Source organism: Mastigoproctus giganteus, chromosome 6, assembly GCF_048544385.1.
Source record: "Mastigoproctus giganteus isolate SK-2022 chromosome 6, ASM4854438v1, whole genome shotgun sequence".
Taxonomy (NCBI): domain Eukaryota; kingdom Metazoa; phylum Arthropoda; class Arachnida; order Uropygi; family Thelyphonidae; genus Mastigoproctus; species Mastigoproctus giganteus.
Genome location: NC_143580.1, coordinates 162,046,368 through 162,069,295, shown reverse-complemented (window position 1 = coordinate 162,069,295; position 22,928 = coordinate 162,046,368). Strand labels below are relative to the sequence as shown.

Below are 22,928 nucleotides of genomic sequence, written 5' to 3'. Positions count from 1 at the left end.
GCGGTACTACACTGACAGTGGTGGAGAATGAAAAGGACCTGGGGGTAATTGTGCAGGCAGATATGAAGTTCTCTGAGCAGTGCAGACGAGCTGCAAGAATAGCTCATGGTGTCTTGTCAATGATATACAGGAATTTTTCTAGCAGGGATAAGGAGGTGATTATTCCCTTGTATAAGGCAATGGTTAGGCCACATCTTGAGTACTGTATACAGGTCTGGAGGCCTCATTTCAAGAAGGATGTAGAGCTGCTGGAACGGGTACAGAGAAGGGCAACAAGATTAATGAATGGAACAAAGGGTTGCTCTTACGAAGAAAGGCTTAAGTTTTGCAAATTACAGAGTCTGGAGACTAGGCACCGGCGAGGTGATCTGATAGAGGTGTATAAGGCTTTGAATGGTTTGAGCATGCTCAATGCCAATGGGATTCTTTCTCTTGCTCAGAATAATCGGCTGAGTGGGCATAGATTCAAATTGAGGAAAGACGGTTGTAGGATAGATGTGCGGAAGTTTGTCTTTAGCCAGCGGGTGGTTGATTGCTGGAGCAAACTTCCATCTGTCGATGTAGAAGTTGATACCTTAAATGGATTTAAGGCAGAACTTGACAAACATTTGGAGCAAGGGAATGGGTGAAATAATGGTTTTTTTTTTTTGGCTGATGCTATATAAGCTTGATTTCTTGCATCATGTGCCCTTGCTAATGCTAATGTTAGAAATACAGTCCACCAAGACTTCAGTGTTATTACTAATTATTCGAAATAAATTGTAAATCAGATCAAATTGATAGAGAGCATGATATGAATATTGGAAGAGTTGTTAATAATTAGCATCAAGCAGAACTGCTTCAGAATTGACTTGGATAGGCTTCAAACAGTTGTTAGAAAAGTGGAAGCTAGGTTGATATTGTGGTTGCAATTGGGAATAGCAACCACAAAATGACTTACAGACTAATTCAAATTTTTAATTCAACATCACAAAGTGGAGTTGAATTAAAAACATTAGAAGAAGAAAGAGATTCAAAAGTTATGATACAATCAGACATGACTTTCTCCAAGCAGAGTGGACAGGTGACAAGGAAAGCCCATGGTATCCTATTGAATACAGCATTGAAGCATGGAGACCTCACCAAAAAAGTCACTGAACTTCTTGAAAGGGTTCAAGATGGGAAACCCGCAAGGTGAGATCTGCAAAAGGGTGAACATATGAGGAAAGACTTCAAATATATGAGCCAAAGAGCTTGGCAACTAGGCACCTTAGAGGATTGTAAGAACTTTTCTTTTAGCCAGCCAACTGTTAATTATTGGAATAAGTTACTTCAGTGGATAGTTGAGGTGATAATAACAAATTGGGTACATTTGAAGGTCAGTCGTATAGTTACCTATGTGAAAAGGGTATCAGATAGTTCATTTCCTTTTTTACTTTTATATATTTTATTTGCTATTTTTATATAATGTTTATTTTTTATTATTGTATTATTTTTATTTATAATTATTAGTTTTTTGTTATTTTATTCTTTTTTTGTTTGGTGCAGCAAAAGTCTATAACTTCCTTGCACTATGTGACTGATAGTAATACTAATAATAGTAATATCCATTTAACTTGGAGGATCTACTTGCTAATGTTTGGTTTATGCTTTCACAGTCAAACAGTGTCATAATAAAAACTTAATACAGGTTGACCGTCACTAATCTGGCAGCATTGGGACCTGTGGGGTGCCGGATTAGTGAGTTTGCCGGATCACCGTTTGTTAGATTAGCACAGAGTTTACCCAACAGCTAACCACCTCATCCTACACGTTGACTGCCAAGCTAGTTTAAGAAAAAAAAGTTCCCAGGGACCAAAAAATATTTAGCAAATAATTTGATTAGTAATTCTAAAATAAGTATTGTAATGTCAGTGTTGTCTTCATTTTTTTGCTTGAAATATCAAAAAAAAAAAAAAAAAAAAGTATTTTTTTTTTTTTTTGTGTCGCATATATGTGGTCGATGTGGCCCAGTAGGTTACTTTATTTCTTGAGAAATAAAGTCACACGTATGTGGCCGTTTCGGCCACATACGTGTGACGCCGGCATACATACGAAGGTCGTTTGTGATTAGTTTATTGCATGCGCGGCGATCGTTTCAATAAGTTTGTCAGTATTGTTAGAGATTTTGTGAAAACAAGTTTGTTAGCGTGCTGTATTATCCATCATATTGTGTTGTGTTTTTCTGCAAGTTTGTACAAGTGTGTTGTAAAAAAAAATTCTAAAAAGGAATAGCTAAATAAAAATTACTAAAATAAGAGGAACTGAGAGAAATTGCTGGAATTTACAATTAAGCAGAGTTAAACTTCTCACAGACACACCGCTGTTGAGTTTTTTCAGAAGTTCAACTTTATCTGTTATGAACAGTGTGTGCTTTACACTACAAGAGGCACTTTCTTTATGCATTGGAACCATGGCTGGAGCTAAATGTGAGCAGGTTATAATAATGAATGCAGAAAAACAAGTGGGAATGGCGTGCCAGTGTTTACGAGTTTGTGCAAACAGCTGATGCTGCAATCAACGCCACCAAAACAGTAGCTGCAGGTCGGAGCGCTGACCCGGGAAATTACGTTTGTGGAATTATGTTCGAATTAGTGGTGAAACCGGTAATCCGGTGGCTGGATTAGTGATGGTCAACCTGTAATATGTGAACTGAAATGAAAACTACCGTAATTGATTTCCTATGCTACCTCTATGTATTCTAGAAGATAAATATTAACATTAGCATTAGTTGAGGCATACGATGCAAAAAATACGGCCTCCGTAGCTGAGTGGGCAGGAGCGGGGTTGCAGTAGCACACGCTCTTTGAGTAGACCGGGGTTCAAGCCCCTGCCTGCTGAATACGGTCGATCTGCCAACCCGCACTGAACCAGCGTGGTAGATTATGGTCCAGTTCCCTCAACATGAATTGTTAAGGAGGCTTCCATCCTGCAGTGGGTTGATAATGGCTGCACTTTACTTTTTTTTTTTTTTTTTTTTTTATGATGCAAAAAAGCAAGCTTAAGCAGCATCAGTAAAAAAAAAAAAAAAAAAAACACCCTCCCATTTCACCCATCTATTCACTCCAAATGCTTGTGCAGCTCAGATTTAAATTTATTTAAGCTATCAACTTCCATAACAAGAGATGGAAGTGTGTTCCAGCAATCAACTATGTGCTGAATAAAGGGCAATTTTTCGCACATCTATTCTGCAACTGTCTTTCCTCAATTTGAATCTCTGCCCCCTCAGGTTCTTAATCTAAAACAGAGGAAGAATCCCATTAGCTTTGAGCTTGCTCAACCCATTAAAGGCCTTATACATGTCGATCAAATCACCTCTCATGTGCCTTGTTTCCATGCACTGCAATTTGCAGAACTTAAGCCTATCTTGGTACGAGCACTCCTTTGTTCTTCTCGCCAATCTAATCTTGTTGCCCTTCTTTGTACTTGTTTTAGCAACTCTAAATCCTTCCTAAAATGAGGCCTCCAGACCTGTACACAGTATTCAAGGTGTGGCTGACCACTGGCTTATACAACAGCATAATCACCTCCTTGTCCCCGCTAGTAAAATTCCTATATATCATTGACAAGACACCATGACCTGCTCTTGCAGCCTGTTAGCACTGTCAGCAAACTTCATATCTGAATGCAGTTCCCCCCCCCCCAGGTCTTTTTCACTCTCCATTTCCTTGAGTGTAGTACCACACAATTGGTATGTTTCTCTGCTAAGGGGTACTGCTACCCATAAGCAGTACTTTGCATTTGTCAATGTTAAACTTCAGTTGCCACTTCTGAGCACATTTGCCCAACATCTAGATCCAGTTGCAGTAGCATACTGTCTTTACTGTTGTTAGCAACCCTGCCAACCTTTGTATCACCTGCAAACTTGGACATTAAGCCTGATATACCTTCATTGATGAATACACAAAACAACAATAGGCCCAGCACCGAAGCGTGGGGAATTCTACTAATACGAGGGGTTTCCGAAAAGTAAAGTAACACATTTTTTCTCTCGATGATGTTTAATAATATGAAGTTGATATTACACACCAAGAAATAAGTGAACATGCACTACTTCTCCACAAAGTCTCCAGTTTTATTGATGCACTTGTCCCAATGATGGATCAGTTTATCAATGCCAGTACAGAAGTCTGTGCCCACATGCAGTAACCAAGCACTGTCTGATGAACTTCCTCATCCGTGTTGAAATGCTTTCCTGAAAGGTGTTTTTTCACAGGGCCGAACAAGTGGAAGTCCGAAGGCACTAAGTCTGGGCTGTAGGGGGGATGTGACAGTTTCCCAACGATTACAGCGCAACCACTCACAAGCAGTGTGTGGCGTTGCATTGTCGTGCAACAAAATCATGCAGCTTGTCAGGAGTCCTGGTCGTTTGCGTTGAATGTTGGCTTTCAGTTTTTCCGATGTTGCACAGTAAAGCTGTGCATCGATCGTTCCTCCCTTCGGCAAGAAATCTACCAACAGAACGCCTTAGCGATCACAGAACATTGTAGCCATGACATCAAGCCTGCCCGCCTGATGTCGATATTCAATGTCAACACGGCCCACTTTAAATTCATTGCACCAGAAAACACACCTGCTTCTTTGTCATCACCTTTTTGCCATACACAGCAACCAGTTCACGGTGAATGTCACTTGGTGAAAACCCTTTTTCTTGCAAAAAGCAAATAATTTCATGAACACGTGTTTTGGACCACACTTGCAGAGTAGCTGCCATTTTTCAACTGGAATCTGCTGTGAGGCGACAGTACCGCAACACTGGTGGTGGTCTTTTTCAGTATTATTAATGGGTCTATCTGTCCACCGCATTTCATCTCATTCCCTTTCACCATTATTAAGAAAGAAAAAAAGTGTTACCTTACTTTTCAGTAACCCCTGATGGCATTAGTCCAAGAAGAGCAGTGTCCATTGATTATCAATCTCTTTCGTCTCCCACTGAACTTTTATCAATTGTAACAACTTGCCCTTAATGCCATACCACTCCAATTTGTACAACAGTCTTCCCTATGAAACCATATAAAAAGCTTTCCTGAAATCCAAGTATATGATATCAAAATTATTTTTTGCATCCAGTTCCTTTGTGACCACATCATAGTATCAAATCAAATTGGGCAGACAAGCCCTCCCTCTAACAAACCCATGCTGTATCTTAACTACTACTGCAGCCTTATTTAGATGATCATGCAATGCTTCTTTAATCAGTGATGCCACTATTTTCCCCCAGAACACAAGTTAAACTAACTGGTTTATAGTTATTTGTGTCACCTATTGAAAGCACTTTGTGAATTGGGAATATATTTGCACACCTGCAGTCTATGGGGACCTCCCCTGAGACCAGTGAAGCTCTCATAATTATGATGAAGGGTTTGCTTACTTCCTTTGCTGCCTCCTTTAATATAACTGGGTAGATCCCATCCACCCTGGGTGCCTTCCTTATATTTAACTTGAACAATTTCCCCTCCACTTTGCTCTCGGTTATTACAAAATCACTTAGGTCTCTCTTAGAGTTTGATAAACTGCCGGCTTTTCCCTCTTTGAATAACTCCTCGTGGAATGTAGATGCAAAATACTCATTCAGTTTATCAGTTACCTGAGCATGATCATCAGTAGTTAAACTGTCTATGTCTAAAGTGGACCAATCCGATTCATCCCTTGCCTTCTAGAGGTTACATAAGTAAAGAACTCTTTGCTGTTTTTCTTTGTATCCTTTGCCAAAGATTTCTTGTAATCTGCCTTTGCCTGTGTAACCTCTTTTGTGATTTGATTACACAGGCCTAAACTTCAAACAGTATTTCTTAGTTAGTACGAAAAGCCTAGTAGCTTCCAAGATTAAGTCCCTGAAGGGTTTCCATATAGAATTCACTGTGGTAATATCATCAGTTGATCCCACTGTATAGAATTTAAAAACTGTCTGAGACCACTGTAGTCACCTTTACGAAAGCAAAGGCCCTTCCCATTACCCTTGATGCCAATTACATCTTTAAGTAAATCCCACATCAGTACACTGTGATCACTGTCACCCAGTGGTTCCTTTATCTGTAAATTCTTTATGCATGAATAATCAGTGCTGATAATCAGAGATCAAGAGTATTACTCTCCCTCTTGAAGATGTTGCTGTAGAAAACAGTCATCCAATAAATCCACAAATCTTGTTAGTGTGTGTGAGTAATCAACCCACACGTCCCTGTCAATATCTGGAAAATAAAATTGCCCATTATATGACATTCTGATTTACTAGCCCACTCTATTTCTCTGCGCAATTGCTCAATATACTCATCATTAGGCTTATAACACACCCACTTTCATTTTCCCTTTTCCAGTGCTTATATCACACCACGTCGACTCAACGTTGAATTTTCCACCAATGTCAATTGGATGCACTTACTTAATTTTATGTATTTCTTAACTAACAGCATAATCCCTCCTCCCTTCCTGTCCTTTCTGTACTCATTCTACTCCCAATATTCCAATTCTGCATTGCTTATATCTGTGTCAAACCACATCTCTGATATCCCAACAGTATCTGCCTTTGATGTCTTGACCATCACTTGAAACTCGTCAGATTTATTAACTATACTTCTAGCATTGGTGTACATGCAAGTATACATATACCTGTTTCTACTCTTAGTTACCCTAACACAGCCTTTGTATTTACTTGTTCCACTATTAGCATTAGTAGAGGCATGTGATGCAAGAAAGCAAGCTTACGCAGCATTTATGACTTCCAGCAGTACTGGAAATTCCCAACATCTTTCCAGGCTGTTACTCATTCTAATAGAAGCATTGCAAGAATCACTTTTGCTTCTGCCTGTGGCCACTGTTAATCTTTTAGTCTGTGTATCCCCCCAAGCTAGCAGTTTTCCAACCCACTTAACACTGGCTCGATAGCATCAGCAAATATTCTTGCACCCTTTCTATTTAAGTGTACCCCATCCTTGTAGAAGCAGTCTCTCCTGTTAACAAGCAGAGACCATGCTGAAAAAATTCTACTCCATGAGCCTTGCACAATCTCTTCAGGGCCAAATTGTTTGACAAGGCTTTCATCATATACTCCCTCCTATTATATTTGCTTGATGTTATAATATAATATCAAGCAAATATATTTACAGAATAAAATTTTATTGCCATTTCGAGGGCTTGGTGCCAGACAGTGTTAATTACAAAATTGCATTTTTGTTTTGAGACAACTTTAGTTTAACTTTATACATATAACAATGCATATCACGTCATAGAAATGTATTTCTGTAGTAGCATACAAGTTAGCTTGGTCTATAAGCATATTTCTTGTGAACCAAGAAAATGTCAAATGACTTTTTCTTGGTTAATTACAAAAACATTTACTAATTACAAAATGATTTTGGAGTTAGCGTTGTCTGACACTAAACCCTCAGTTTAGTAAAGAATACAAAGATATGTGAATACAGGAGAACATATGATCAGTTTTTCAGATGTTAAACTAAGGAACCGACAAAAAATGCAAAATTAAAATAATTACCTACCGCTTGGTGGAATCTGCCATATAAAAAGTTCCATTATGATTTGGTCCTTCTAGTTGACTTGTGAGATTGATTGCAGTGCTCTGCATTTTTATCATATGAAGTTTAACCCATTTAAAAAAAATTACATCAAAAAAGCATAATTTTGTTATTGGTTAAAATATGATTTACGTTAACATACAGGATGATTCAGGAGGAATAGTAAATATTTTGGGAGGTTATAGTATCGATTATTTTGAGTAAAAAAGTTCATATAAAACGTGTCAATTCTCAATGGATACAGAGATACAGCTGCTTGAAACTGACGTGCACAAAGCCATTATGAGAGGTATTAAAGAACTAAAAATGACATTGTTTGTATTTTTTGACTTTTTGAATGATTCAATACATAAACAATTGACGTTTTTTTTACAGTTCACAATAAATGTTCCAAAATCCCACTGCCAAAACCTCGATGCACTTTGCAAATCTTGTGGTAATATGATGTGTTGTTGTTCTTCTGAGGTTGTCCTGGCATTCCTTTATGAGGGCAGCAGTATCCAAAATGCGAGCGAGCAATTCTTCTCTTTTATTCACCTTTTCTTTGTATACTGTGCTTGTGGCCGATGAATGAGGACCACCATAGCCGATCCATTGTTCAGGTAAAGTTCAATTTAGATATTGTATCACCAGATGTGTATAATGTGCAGGAGTTCCGTCCTTGTAGCCAAGGGGACATCCTCCAATAGCAGTGGAAGTTTGTTTTGCAGAAATTCTAGGTAAATGGCCCCTGTAAGACTGTTTTGTAACACAACAGCCCATTCAACTGATTGTCGATGATACTGCACCACGTTTACGTAGAATCAGTGTTGAAAGTTTGTTTCCACAGTGGCATGTGGATTTTCGTCTGACCTCCTTTGAGAGTTACAGGTATTGTTGATACTGTCCTGGGTGAAAGTAGTTTCATCACTGAACAGTATTAATGGATTAATCGGCGATTAGCATTTATCCACCAACAAAATTTCAATCGCTGGGCATTGTTTCTTGGTACGGCATACTCTTGTCTGTGGAACCCCGATATGCATAGAAATTCTTTGTATGCTAATAGTAGGACTGAGTTCTATCGACTGAATAATGTGTTCTGTTTCAACCACATTTTGTTAATTTGCACGTTGGGAAGAAATATGAGTGGTGGGTACTGTATCAGTCTCATGCAGCTTCGTTTAACACTAGTAAACGCTCTTGAATCCAGTATTCTGCGGTTTGGAAACTGTCGATGATATTCTTTACAAGCAGCAGTAGCACTTCCACCACAAAAACTGTAGATAAACACCATCGGCATATTCAGCATGTTCGAAGATGTGCAGCATTCTTAACAACGCTTCTAACACCAAACAGCATCAGGATATAACTGCTTCTTGGTCCCATCTGATTCAGGGAGCTGTGTCCCCCAGTTTCAAACAACTGTATCTCCATATCTATTAAGAATTGAACACATGTTCATATGAACTTTTTACCCATAATAATTGATACTATAACATCCCAAAATATTTACTATTCCTCCTGAATCACCCTGTATATTTATCTGTAATTTTAGTTTTACTATTAGTTTTTACTCAGATAACTAAAACACCCTAATCCTTATGCATTTTGCCCCCTATTCTATCTATTCTTATGCCATTGGCACCATATGTTGTTATTTATTTGTTATTTGGTTTTTTTTTTTAGGAGCATTATCAACTAAGGCCATATTGCTCCGGGGATATGCGGTGGTCATTCTTTGACCTTTCCGCATCCTCCGTATTTGGTGGAGGTCAGGCACCTTATGTGCCCAGTGGCATAACATCAGAGAAACACAGATGTCTGTTACTTTATAGATGAACAACATCTCACATGAATGCATCTTCTGTTTATATCAGTTACTTCAACAGAAAAATTTTTGCTGTATTTTCTAAGAAAGCTAACAGCTTGTTGTAAATGGAGCACTGCTTGTATTCATTAACGAGGTTAATTTATAATTAATTGCAGATAATAAATAAGTTTTCTGTGTAGTTTTTGAGCATGGCCATTCATTATTATCACTTGCCAGTGTAGTCCAGTTCTTTATAACTTTTATATGTAAACATTTCATTGCATTACTGATTAATTTTTTTTTAAGTATTACATCAAGCCAAAATGTTAAAATTCTATGTTTATTTTAATTTGACTTGACAGATTTTCAACTGACTCCCATGGTGCTCTATTGTATAACCAGACACTTCAAACCAACAAAGAACAAATAAATCATGCTGAAACAGCTCTAAGGAATGAACATCTTTATCAACTTGCTCAGGTATAACAAGCATAATTATCTTAGCAAGCTTTTTTTTTTTTTCCCCAAGATTTTGTGTTTAAAATTTACTGGCATTCTGTGTAATTATTTTCCTAAATCCTTTAATTTTTGTTAAATTTTCATTGATATATTTTGGTTGTGCAGTCGATTCCGGTTATTTCGGACACACATCGGGACTAGTGCATTTTGGCCCGATTAAGCAGCTGCCCTGATTATCTTAAGTTTCACTTAAAAAAAGTTAAAAATACAGTGGACCCCCTGCTTTACAATTGGTTCACTGTATAATCAAAACATGTTACGATGGAGTCGCCATAGTAAAGTACCATTCACTATACAATGTGTAGTAAGTGCCGGTCATTGTGATCACGTTTGTGAATTGAATTTTAATTCTATTAAACAGCGATTCTAATTAGCAGAAATAGGAGAAATATTATCCACAGGTTATAAAAGTAAAGATATATTAAGCACAAATTTACCCTTTATTACCTTACCAATTAAAAAATTAAATTATACGTGAAAATCGGAAGAATATACGTTATAATCGGAATAAATAATATGTACTGTAATATGTACATACTAACTAGTTGACATTTCTGTTCACTGACATTTGTGGGTATAGGTATGTTGTGAGGGCCAGACTGCTATGGGGATTTCTCCCATCTCCGCGTATGTTCTATGTATCGAGTGACAATAACCTGTCTATGCCAGAGGTTTAAAAATAATGTATGGGTCATGTGATATGTAGTTTGTTGTGCCCATTGTTTATCCGGCCTGTTGGCTGTCGGGCCTTTAGTGGGACCCGGTGTTACCATTCCTAGCAACGAGGACGCCACTGGGTGTATCATGAGACTAATTATACTCTGGCAGGTCCTGCCGCTTACTTTCCTGAGATTTCGGTGACTAGGACATTTGTGGGTGGGGGTTAATATTTAAAATAGTAAAAAGATAAGCAATCAATAACAAAGAACACGGCACACACAAATTGCAAGTAACACAATATGCGCAAGTGAGAATGGAGTAACAAGCTACGAAGCTTTAAAAATAGAAAAGAAGAGAAGATTTTGAAAATTAATTTTTTTATATGGTTGAAGGTTCCATGGAAGTGTTGAACACATCATCAGCCATTTTCAATCCACTGCAGGATGAAGGCCTCTCCAGCAACTTTCCAGTTCCTTCTGTTTTGAGCACTGGCCATCCATTTACTACCCACAAACTCATGAATTTCATCTATCCATCTCCGCCTTTGTCTTCCAGGTTTTCTTCTAGCTTCTCTTGGGTACCATTCTGTTATTTTCTTAGTCCATCTGTCATCCTGTCTTCGAGCTATGTCCTGCCCAAGACTATTTTAGTTCTTTAGTTTTGATAAGAATGTCCTTTACTTGAGTTTGCTGCCTAATCCATGTGTTTCTCTTCTTATCTAGCAGTCTGATTCCCAATATAATTCGTTCCATAGTGTTGAACACATTTCACCCTAATAACCCACAGAATTCTAGCTGTTGGTATTATCGCAAATTCAATAAGGTTGAGTTTACTATCCGTTTATGGTAGATTGCACTAACAGAAAAGCCCAATAAACAGGTGACTGCTAATTGTTTTTTTTTTGTTTTATGGTTGTGACCTCCAGAAATCCGACCGAACCACGTGGTTCGGTTGGAGACAATTGTAGGATAATCTCCAGTGCTGCGGTTTCTTCCCTGATTAAATGGCATGTTGTCCCAATTAAGCAAAGTAAACCCTGGTTATTTTCTCGATTGGGTTCTCTGTTTTTTAAGATTTTCCCCAAATAAACGCCTGCCCCGATTAACTGGTGGCCGAAATAACCGGAATCCACTGTATTTATTTATGGATAACAGTTGTGTATAAAGACTTCACAGGCTGTTTGACTGCAATAATCCAAAGTAGGAATGGGGGGAACATGTGGTCTCTCTGACTTTGAAAAAGATCTTATTGGGAGTGTATGTTTAGCAGGAGCCACGATTCAAGAAGTGAAAGATTAACTGGTTTCTAAAAAGCATTTATCTCAAAGGTTTTTAATGACTGGAAAGCGAGTGGTTCTTCCAAATCTCAAAGGTGTAAATGTGATGGAAAAACAGTACTTCAAGAGAGAAACTATTGTACTCTAAGGAGGACTGTACAGAAAAATAACATCCTTTGTAGCAAATAACATTGAATTCAGCCAAGCCCAGAATTGCCTTATTTCAACCGGTACTGTCTGCAGGCAATTGAGGAAATTGGGTATTGGTAGTCGCCTGGCTATTTGGAAGCCACTTTTTTCATAGAAAAACTGAAAAATCTACTTGCAGTGGTGCTGAGAATGTTATGTTGTGATTGGACTGTGGAACAACAGAAGAAAAAGTTATGATACACTTTGTTTTGCACTGATGACAGACAGAGTGTGACAAGAACCTCACGAAGTAATGGACCTTGTTTGTCTTGTTAAGACATCACAAGCATCTTGAGGTGGTATCTTGGTGTGTGGAATGTTTTGTTTGCATGAACTGGGACCATTAATACTGGTGGAAGGTCAGTTTTCATCCAGAGAGTGTCTGAATTTTGAATCATATCTACTGCACCCACCCTGCAATGTTACACTTTTATCCTGAAGGTGATGGCCAGTTTATGGATAATAGTGCATTGTGCCAAAATTTTGCAAGAATGGTTTGAGAACATGACATGGATTTCTATCATCTCCCCTAGTCCCCACATTCACCTGATCACAATCCTATTGAGATCAGGTGAATGTTGGGGGCCAGGAAATGTGTAGGGTATGCTGGAGAGAGTTATTCAGCAGTGGTCCTCCTTCAACTTTGTCGAAGCTACGATATTTTGCTGGAAGAGTGGTTACAATTAGATAGAAACACACCATAGCACCTTATAGAATCCATTCTGTGCTGCATGTTCGCTGTTATTCTTTATAAAGAAGTCAGCCCGATACTGAATAAAGGTTTATATATATTTTTGGCCAGTCATCATCATCATCAGCCATTTTCAATCCACTGCAGGATGGAGGCCTTTCCAGCAACTTTCCAGTTCCTTCAGTTTTGCACAATGGCCATCCATTTACTACCCATAAACTCATGAATTTCATCTGTCCATCTCCATCATTGTCTTCCTGGTTTTCTTCTAGCTAATCTTGGGTACCATTCTGTTATTTTCTTAGTCCCTCTGCCATCATGTCTTCAAGCTACCCATGTGTCCTACCCAAGACCATTTTAGTTCTTTAGTTTTGATAAGAATGTCCTTTACTTGAGTTTGCTGCCTAATCCATGTATGTCTCTTCTTATCTAAGTCTGATTCCCAATATAATTCGTTCCATTCTTCGCTGTGTAATTCTCTGCTTCTCCTCCATTCTTTTGGTGAGTGCCCAAGTTTCACTTCCATAAGTCATGGTGCGGAGTATACATTGTTTCATTTTACGTTTCAGACAAATTGGGATATTGCCAGTATGTGACTATACTTGCTGAATGCTATCCATCCAAAATTTATTCTTCTGTTGACTTACAGCCATTTATCATTACTACAGCTAATGACTTGTCCCAGATAAGTATATGACTCCACCTTTTCAATTACTGCTCCTTCAATCATTATATCCCTTTCTGTGGCATACTTATTCATCATTACTTTTTGTTTTAGCCACCATATTCATCTTTAGTCCAAAATCCTTACTAACCCGCATAACTGATTAAGATTTTGCTCTAATTCTTTGGGATCGTGGCTTATGACCACAATGTCATCTGCAAATCGTAAATGGTTTAGGTACTCTCCGTTCACATTGACTCCTTTCTGCGACCAGTCTAATCTTCTGAAAGCTTCCTCAAGGGCAGCAGTAAATAACTTCGGAGATATTGTCTCCTCGTTGAACTCCTTTCTCAATTTTAAATTTGCTACTGTCTTCGTCTAGTCTAATGAAGGAGGTAGCGTTCTCATATATTTTCTTCAAAAACATTATATATGGGGTGTCTATGCCTTGTCTTTCCAGTGCCCAAAACATTGCCTTATGCTGTATGGAGTCAAATGCTTTTTCATAATCCACAAACGCCAGGCATAATGGTGTTTTATATTCATTTCTTTCTCCACTAGCTGTGATATTATGTGAAGGTGATCCATAGTTGAGATTCCTGTCCTAAAGCCAGCTTGCTCTTTCGGTTGATTCTCATCAAGTATTCTTTCTAATCTGTTAGTAATGACACTTGTGAACAACTTGTAGATGTGGGATAACAAGTTAATTGGTCTATAATTTCCAATTTCTGATTTATCTCTTTTCTTATGCAGCAAAACTATGATTGCATTATATCACTCCTTAGGCGGCACACCTTTTCTAATGCATTTTATGAAGTCTTGCCAGTTTTTGTGTCATGTCTCTTCCTCCCAATTTTAATAACTGTACAGTAACTTCTTCTTCACCTAGGGCTTTTTGATTCTTTATTTTCTTCAACATGTGTTCTACCTCATCAGGAAGGATATCGGGTATATCGTATGTGTTAATTTGCGATCCATCTTCCCCACCGCTGGCATCATTCCCTCACTCCTTGTATAATTCTCTATAGTAGTCTTCTGCTATTTGAATTATGCCTTCTCTGCTATTTATAAGTACACCATCGCTATTCTTCAGTTTCAGTATCATTTGTCTTTCTGTGTTACTGCTCATGGCTCTGATTTAAATCCTTTGTTTTTCCTTAATGCTTGTTCTACTTTTCTTGTGTTAAATCTTCTTATGTCCTCTCTGAGTCTCTTACTTTGCATAACTTAGCATACTCAATTTTCTCCTTGTCAGTGTTTATCTTGCTCTTCAATTGTCGTCTTTGGTACATCACGACAAGTTTTTCTTGATTAATTTTTTCTTCTTTGGATTTCTTGGACTTTAATACTTTCAGAAAGTTGTAATATTCCTCGTCAATATCTTGGTCCTAGCAGTCTGCAGAAGCTCAAACTTGCTCTTAATTTTCAGTATATACTGTGTTTTCTCCTCTTCTGTTATCTCAAAGACCTTCATGTTATTTACTTCAGTCGTTTTTTTCCTTCATTTGCACTATTAATTCTCAATACTGAGAATATTTGAAAATATATTATTTTTAGCCAATTCACATGGTTCTAATAAACCATGGATTCATTATTCTTTAAATTAGCACTGATTTCCATAGTAATGCACAGATGTTACTCAGGCTGTTTTATTCAATGCTTAGAGATTTACTCATCAACAACTTTTAGATTCATATTCAAAGATTTTCTTGAACCTGTAATTTGATTTTATTCTGTTTTGAAGTTAAAATATCTCTAACACTGAGTGGAAGAAGGTTGGAGGATGATCTGTGAATATGGCTCTTCCTGAAGAATTGATATTAAAAAGGGAAAAAAAAATGATTTTGTTAAAAAATATACAAGAAGTGAATATAGAAAATATTCACTTGATAAACAGTAAAACTTCTATTTGTTGTAGCAGTGGTAGCTGGCACATGCAGTCCATTTATAGAATTGTACTCAGTGTACAAGTAGTGTTCCAAATGCAAAAAAAAAAAAAAAAAAAAAAAAAAAATTCCCGGGCAGTTGTTTCAGCATAGCAACTCTTGCCTTCCCATTGAAGAGTATCCCCTTTCCTCAAACCCACCTTTTTAGTAGCCACAAATAGGTACACACTTGCAAGATTACGAATAGGACATACACACCTTACTCACCTTTATCTTCTCTCTTCCTCAGACCCGCCTTCTTGTCCGAACTGCCATGCTCAAATCACGGTCCAGCACATCATTGTTGACTGCCTTCTTTATAATGGAGTACGGCAAACCACCTTCTTATCAAACTATGCAGCCCAAATCTCACCTACTTTGCAACAAATATTAGACAACAGGTCTGACTTTGATGCAATTTTCACTTTCCTAAAAAGGATAAAATGCTATGACAGTATATAATGCTTAAATCTCACATAATGCACATATCTCACTTTTAATAAAGCCTGTTTCCTCCTACCATTGTTTGGTGCATAATGGCCTATAGCTGCTGTTGCGCCGTAAAATATACAACAACAACAAATAGGTACTAAATGACTGCTTCATTGAGCCATTTCTGATGGATCTGGCCCTACTTCTCACAGCTGTCTTGAATTACTACCATGACACTCAAGGGCGCCTCTGTAGCCAGGTGGGAAGGAGCAGCAGTGCATAGCACACGCTTCTTGATTAGACCGGGGTTCAAGCCCGTCACCACCAAATACGGAGATTGCGGAAAGGTCAGGGATTGACCACTGCATGGCCTTAGTTGCTAATGCTCCTAAAAACCAAATAACAATAACAACAATGACACTCAAATATTGAAGCACACACACTCAAATTGAGAATGCTCTGTTGTACCAGGTTTTCTTTTCACTTGCAACAGGATCTTTTGTCCTGTGGTCTACAGGTGCTAATTTGCAAGTCTTGTTAGGACAAAGTGTTACAGGTATTGCTGCAGCACTAGGGGATTCCCCAATTCCACAATGTAACTAGTAACTAATGCAGTACAGACTCTAAAGGTTAGAAAATGTGTAAATTATTGTGTGGTTTGCGTCGCGTAGTGTTGGGTTATGTTGGTCTGTTGTTTACTGGCATCTTAAAAGCACCACGAAAAGGTGGGTGAGGAAGTACGGTCGGGTAAGGTTTATAGTGAGGCTAACCAAGACATCTCCTGAGCTTGCCAGGAAGGAATAAAAAAAAAAAAAGGTACAAATTTTATTGGAAATTTTGGGTGGTACTGCCACCAGGCAAAAAATTTGAGAGGGCAGCAGTGTGAATAATCTGGCTTTTTTTGGTGGTGATGAAAGTTGTAGGGCTAGGGTGCCTTATATTTGGTTTTGGTCAACATTGTGACCTTTTTGTCAGAATTCTGACCTCCCACAGTGACCATACCAACTTCAGTATCCCACACCATGCCAACCGAATAGATAAGTAGCATGGCATCAGCAGAAAGGCGGATGCCCTGAATAGATCACCCATGAACTGCAAACATGTCCAGGCAGGCATCTGTCTAGTATGAGGACACAACACATTTGCAGTTAGTCATACGTCTATCATACTGTTCACACACAGAGGATGCGCTAAAATTTTTTTTTTTTTTTGACATACAGGGTGTGCACCCTGAATATGGGGTCATCACACACACTTAAAAAAAAAGTCACACAGCACTCATTTAGTCACCACAGTGTTTACATACCTGACCAATTAATTCACACTACATACCTTAGCCTGCAATAAGAGTTTTTTTAAATTTATATAAATAAAAAATAAATATTTATATAAATAATAATTCAATAGTGCACATTCATGACATTTAATAGAAAAGGACATTTGCATTCACTCACACATTACTCACACTCTTATTTTCTCTTATCACACTCTGAACAAGGACAATTTTTTATTGTGTGTGTGTGTGTGTGTGTGTGTGTGTGTGTGTGTGTGTGTGTGTGTGTGTGTGTGTGTGTGTGTGTGTGTGTGTGTGTGTGTGCACAAACTCTTGCATTCAGAACATATTTGTACATAAAAAGCACTCAGTTCAACTCACACACATGCATTCATGCACCCAGCCATAAATAGGCTTGCACATCAAATGGAGTCACACAGTAGATTCAAAAACAGGTTCATATTCAGTCATTCATACACACACAGGGGCCCTCTTGGTTTGTTCAGAATAAAATGTCATATCCTAGTTTAAGTCAGTAGATTTGTATAAGCAGGTAGACTGTCTTCATTTGAGCGGCAGGGCCCTAATCCATACACCCGTCAAGTCCAGAAGTAAAGTCTATTTCATGGGTGTATTGGGAAGTTGACAAATTGCTGCCAGTGACCAACAGGGAGGATGGGATCAATGTATGGTTTCTGATGTAAGGAATAAGGTCAGTTTACTGTTACTGATGGTGTTATTCTTACTTTATTATTTGTGGCTTGGTGCGGTGTTGACATACACAGTTCAAAAACAGATTGTAGGTATTTTATTAATGATTTTGCATTGTTTTATCCTCAAAGGGCTGGTTGTTAACAGGTTGATGGCTGCGCTGCGTTGGCCCTATAAGTCTGATACCATTACATTTTTAAGGTGCCACGTCGGACTTATATTGTCGACACCTTCTGTTTCAGTGGGAGCTGCGTCGGCTGTATAGTGCTGACAATTTTTGGAAATTTATATCATTTTTGAAAAGTGTAGCCTCCGGTGATACTTGTGATGAAATTTTCATGACCGCTATGAGAAAAAATAAGCGAGTAAAAGCTGATAATTTAAAAATTCTTTATTATATGATTTTTACAATTACAAAAGTATATACGTTTATGGTGTTGTCCAAAACACTTTAAGCACATGAAAGGCTGATGAATACAGTCTGGGCAATACATAGAAATTCTTTTCCCCTTTATGCTAGCAACTGATCTTCCTTCAGACTTTCAATTTTGTGTAGAACGCACATTCTTCTAACTTTCTTGTTTGCTTTGAATTTTGTAGTTAGTTTATGAGTATTGCCATATTTCGACTTTTTCATCTTTCTCTTTTCCTGTTATATTTAGTAAATCAGTAACTATCTCTTCCCAAAAGCTTTTTATCTTTATAATTTTTTGCGTGGTTCTCTTGAACACAATGTGAACATTGACAAGTCATATACCAAGTATATATTCGATCGCTGATTTGGTACCACTTTATCTTCTTTCTTAGTGTTGTGGCATCTGAACCCATTTGGTCCGACAGATCCATTTTCTGACAATAATTCCATTTTTTTTCTTCCTTGGCAATCATCTCCCCTTTATTTAGTTTTGAGTACATGACTTCTTTTAGCATAAATTTTGTACTTGCTTGTAATGTACCAATGACGTGAATTTTTTGATGACGAAATGATAACGCCAAATGGTAGCTCATATAAAAATTGCCTACATACAAGGCGTGACCTTCATTTAGAAGTCCTTTTGATAATTCTTTGCAGCTAAACCTATGGATTTTCTGTAGTTTTCAGATTTACCCAAACAAATTTTACTTGACCAGGTATTTCCTTCAGTGGAACGTAACTGGTACAGCTTGATTCCATATTCGTGCACCTTATTTGGTTTATATTGTCAGAATATCAGCCTGCCCCCTCCAAGGAAAAAGAGTTTCGTTAGTGACATAATCTTGGCTGGGGAAAAATATTTTCTGATATTTAAGCTGCAAAACATATGTCAAGTGTTTTATCTTACTGAGTCTGCCCCCTGGAATGATGGTTTCATTGTCTGAAAAGTGAATGAGGCATAACAACTCAAATCTGTTGCGAGACAATTTTTATTACTAAGTTATTTTTGTAGATGGGTTTGGTTGACCAGGAAGATGCAATACTGCCCAATCTTACTAGTTCCATCCACATAAGAAGCCCGAAAAACTTTCTTATATCATCAGCAGTTGTTGGAACCCACTTTTTTAGACGACCTTGCCGCAAAGCTTGGGTACTCTGAATTATCTGTTTGTTTCTGTCACAATAAGATTTACAACTTCTTCATAAAAAAAATAATGAAAATGCCTCAAGATGAGTAATATTTCTTGATATGTCTATTTGCAGTCCTGATTTACCTGTGAAATCAAATCTTTTTTGGCGTCCTTTGTATTCAGTCCATTCAATAGCTTCATTTGTTTTAGTCACTTCAATCTCAGGTTTTTCAGTCTTTTCAAATTGCTAGTCAGTGTTTTCTTCTGTCATCCAGTGTTGAAGTACCTCTTCAGTATTTTAGTATCTCCTTCATTTGAAGAAATATCCCAGTCAGCATCTTTTACTGAATCATCAGAGTCGAAATCTTCTTTTTCATCTTCAGAACTACTGCTAAGATTTTCAGCAATTTCTCCTAGTTCCTCTTCTTTTAATAATTTTCGTTTAGCCATTGCATTTTAGAGATTTTTTTTTTTTTACAACACACTCGTACAGACTTCTGGAGAAACACACAACACAATATAATGGATAATAAAGTGCGCTAACGAACTTGTTTTGACAAAATCTTTAACATTACTGATAAAAATCTCTAACATTACTGACAAACTTATTGCAATGTTTGTGAGGTGATTTTATTGCGATTAGTTTATTGCAGTCCGTGCAATAAACTAATCGCAAACGACATTCATGTGTGTTCCATAATAGCGTCACACATATGTGGCCGACATGGCTTCTCAAGAAATAAAGTAAGCTACTGGGCCACATTGGCCACATATATGCGACACAAAAAAGACTCTTTTATGATATTTTAAGCGAAAAAACGACATAACACTGACATTACAATATTCATTTTAGAATTGCTAATCAAATTTACTAAATTTTTTGGCCCCTGGCAGAATTTTTTTCTTAAACTAGCTTGGTGGTCAACGTGCTAATGCAACAGAGTAATTTTAAATTAAATAAAGAAAATAATGATATCATTGAAGATGAGGAATTGAAAGAAATTAAATATATTCTACCTGGATAAGTGGAATATTGGAAGAACTTTCATCTCCATGGGAAGAGGGTGAGAAACGAATAAGAAATTTTTTAAAGTTTTCTAATAAAATATGAAATAAAAATTAACGATTTTAGAGATTTTGTCGAAGACAGTTTATCTTTAAATTCGATTGAAATTCACTTTTCAGTTAAAAAAAAATTGTGTGTATACCCTATATGCACAGAAACGTTTCATTTTATGTCAAAACACCTTTGATGAAAATCAAAACCGTTTAAATTTTTAAAATCGAACAGGTAGAACTGAAATTATAAATGATGTAACATTATATGCTCACGCCTGCTACTTACTCTACCGAAACAGTGTTTAGTGACTGAGTTAGCATAATTTATAAAGTTACATCATTTGATTTAATTAAATTTCCATCTCATCTTAAATTAAATTTAGTCATGCATTGCTTTCTTGCATTTTTTTACCAATCAGTTTTACTTCAGACCAAACAATTTAGGGTGTTACTAAATGTTTTCACATCAAAAAACCAGAAATATCTTTGAAAACATTGCGGTTAGCAGTGCTGAAGCTAAGTGAGCTTTCAGCGTGATGAATAATATTGTAACAATAAAAAAAGAACATCTTTGACAATTAAACATGTTGCAGATATGATGACCATAAATCTGAATGGAAAAAGATTGCTTCAATTTGATCCAGATCATTATGTAAAATCTTTCCTCCATTATCACTCAGTTATTGAGCAAAGCAGAAGATTGACAACATATATTAATAAAGAAGTAAATTGTATGTGGCAATTTTTAGAATAAATTTTTCTTGAATATTTGTGTAATAATTTTTTTCATGTAATCTGTGATTTTTGTGTACCGTTTCTTAGAATAGTTTGTTTTTTATGTAATATTTGTTTTTATATTCTAGAATGTTTTGTGGCAGTTTTTGATGTGAAAACATCTTTGGTAGCACCTACTAAATTTTTTTGACTGAAGTAAAACTGATTGGTAATGAAAATACGAGACGGAAATGATGCAAATGATGTCACTTTCTTAATTACACTAATGATGCTAAATCTGTATAATAAGTGACATTGATTTGGTATAGTAAGTAGTGGGCACGAGCATAAAACATTAACATCATTCATAACTTCGGTTCTAGCTGTTTTATTTAAAAAATTTGAACGGTTTTGATTTTCATCAAAGACGTTTACACATAAAATAAAACATCTTTCTGCATACAGGAGATACACACATGGTGTTGACGTGAATAACGTCTATGCTGGGGGTACCCTATGGCACTCAGGCTGTCACGAAAAGAAACATCTAACTGCTGTTATATCTCCGAAACTAATATATGATATTAGTATAAACAATTTATACTTATTTTGTCAGGTATATAATGCCGTCGACGAATATGCAAGAAAAAATTAGAAATTTTGATATTTAATATAATTTTTTTCAAAAAAACTAAAAAGTTCACGTTTTGGTCATCTGCTGTTGCGCCTTGGTTACTGTCACTCTCAATAACTTCTAAACTATGATAGATAGACATAAACAGTAAGCAACAAAATTGCTCAGTAGAAAATGCACATCTTTTTACATCTATAAATAATTTTGATGTAGCGCTTATGGTTCCTGGATAATAGCGATGCAAAGTTGAGAGAGTTGAAAAATTCGAGCATTTTCAAGTTTATTTTCACAATATCTTGAAAACTAGAAATGTTAGACAAAAACAGTAAGCAACAAAATTGTTGCCCTTTGAGAGCTCTACAAGGATATATAACTAGATTTCAAATCGAGTTTTTAGTTTTCAAGAGTTGAACAACTCGTTAAAATAACTACTTCGTTCAGTTACTTCGCACTTGTCGAGTAGTACGGCTGTGTTTCATTTAGTTAAGTTGTGGCGATTCTGAAAGTTACATCAACTAAATGTGTTCAAAGATTTCGACAAAATCACAAATCGAACATTGAAAAGCAAGCACCAAATTCGGCGGTGGAATGCAAGAGAGAAAGTCATACGTGTAAGATCACTTAGAGGCAGGTGTCCAGCCATCAATATCGAAAAGAACAGTGCAATCAGCGAATGAAGATCGTCAAAAGTGTTGTACGTTAGCTTCAAAAGAATTTGAAAGAATGGTTTTGAACAACTTGTTCAGATGTCTGCAGTGTTTGCAACAGACTGTGGTTTCAGAATGATTTGAGATTACCAAAGCCAAACTATATACAAATTCTTGAAGATGAATTTCCAGAAGCAGAGAAGATGGCATCATTTATGCTTTGCAATACATGCTTCACAAGCTTAGAATCGGGAAATGTACCGTCGTTATCCAAGTCCAACGGCTTCATATATCATCCATTTCAATCGAATTTACCGTCGCTCAATTGTCTAATCGAACGGTTGGTTACGGCTAGACTGACATTCATGCAGATTTGACGTTTGCGATATAAAACTGGCAGTTATGGTATCGTCAGACAAGTCATAAATGTTCCAGTCAATGTAATATGGTTACAGAGTTGTCTTGTGCTTTAGACGACGATTATGCATTCAACGTTCACATCAAGAAGCAACTGATTCATAAATTGACTTACTTGCAAGGATGGGAGAAAAGAAACAGTCAAATCGTAGGTAAGGTATTTAATCAATATTTCTCTGTACAAATGTTATAACATCACAGTTGATCGTCAGTTGCTTGCTACAGCTTAA

General features: G+C 37.0%; 1 protein-coding gene across 5 annotated transcripts in view; it reads left to right on the top strand.

Moving 5' to 3' along the window:
- Nucleotides 1-22,928, top strand: part of LOC150084708 (golgin subfamily A member 5-like) — a 322,239-nt gene that overhangs the window by 96,123 nt on the left and 203,188 nt on the right. For all 5 annotated transcript variants that reach the window (XM_090375446.1, XM_090375444.1, XM_090375443.1 and 2 more), the window contains exon 5: nt 9,705-9,822. In XM_090375446.1, the coding sequence (XP_090231572.1) occupies nt 9,705-9,822 (118 nt within the window). The remainder of the gene's footprint in view (nt 1-9,704; nt 9,823-22,928) is intronic.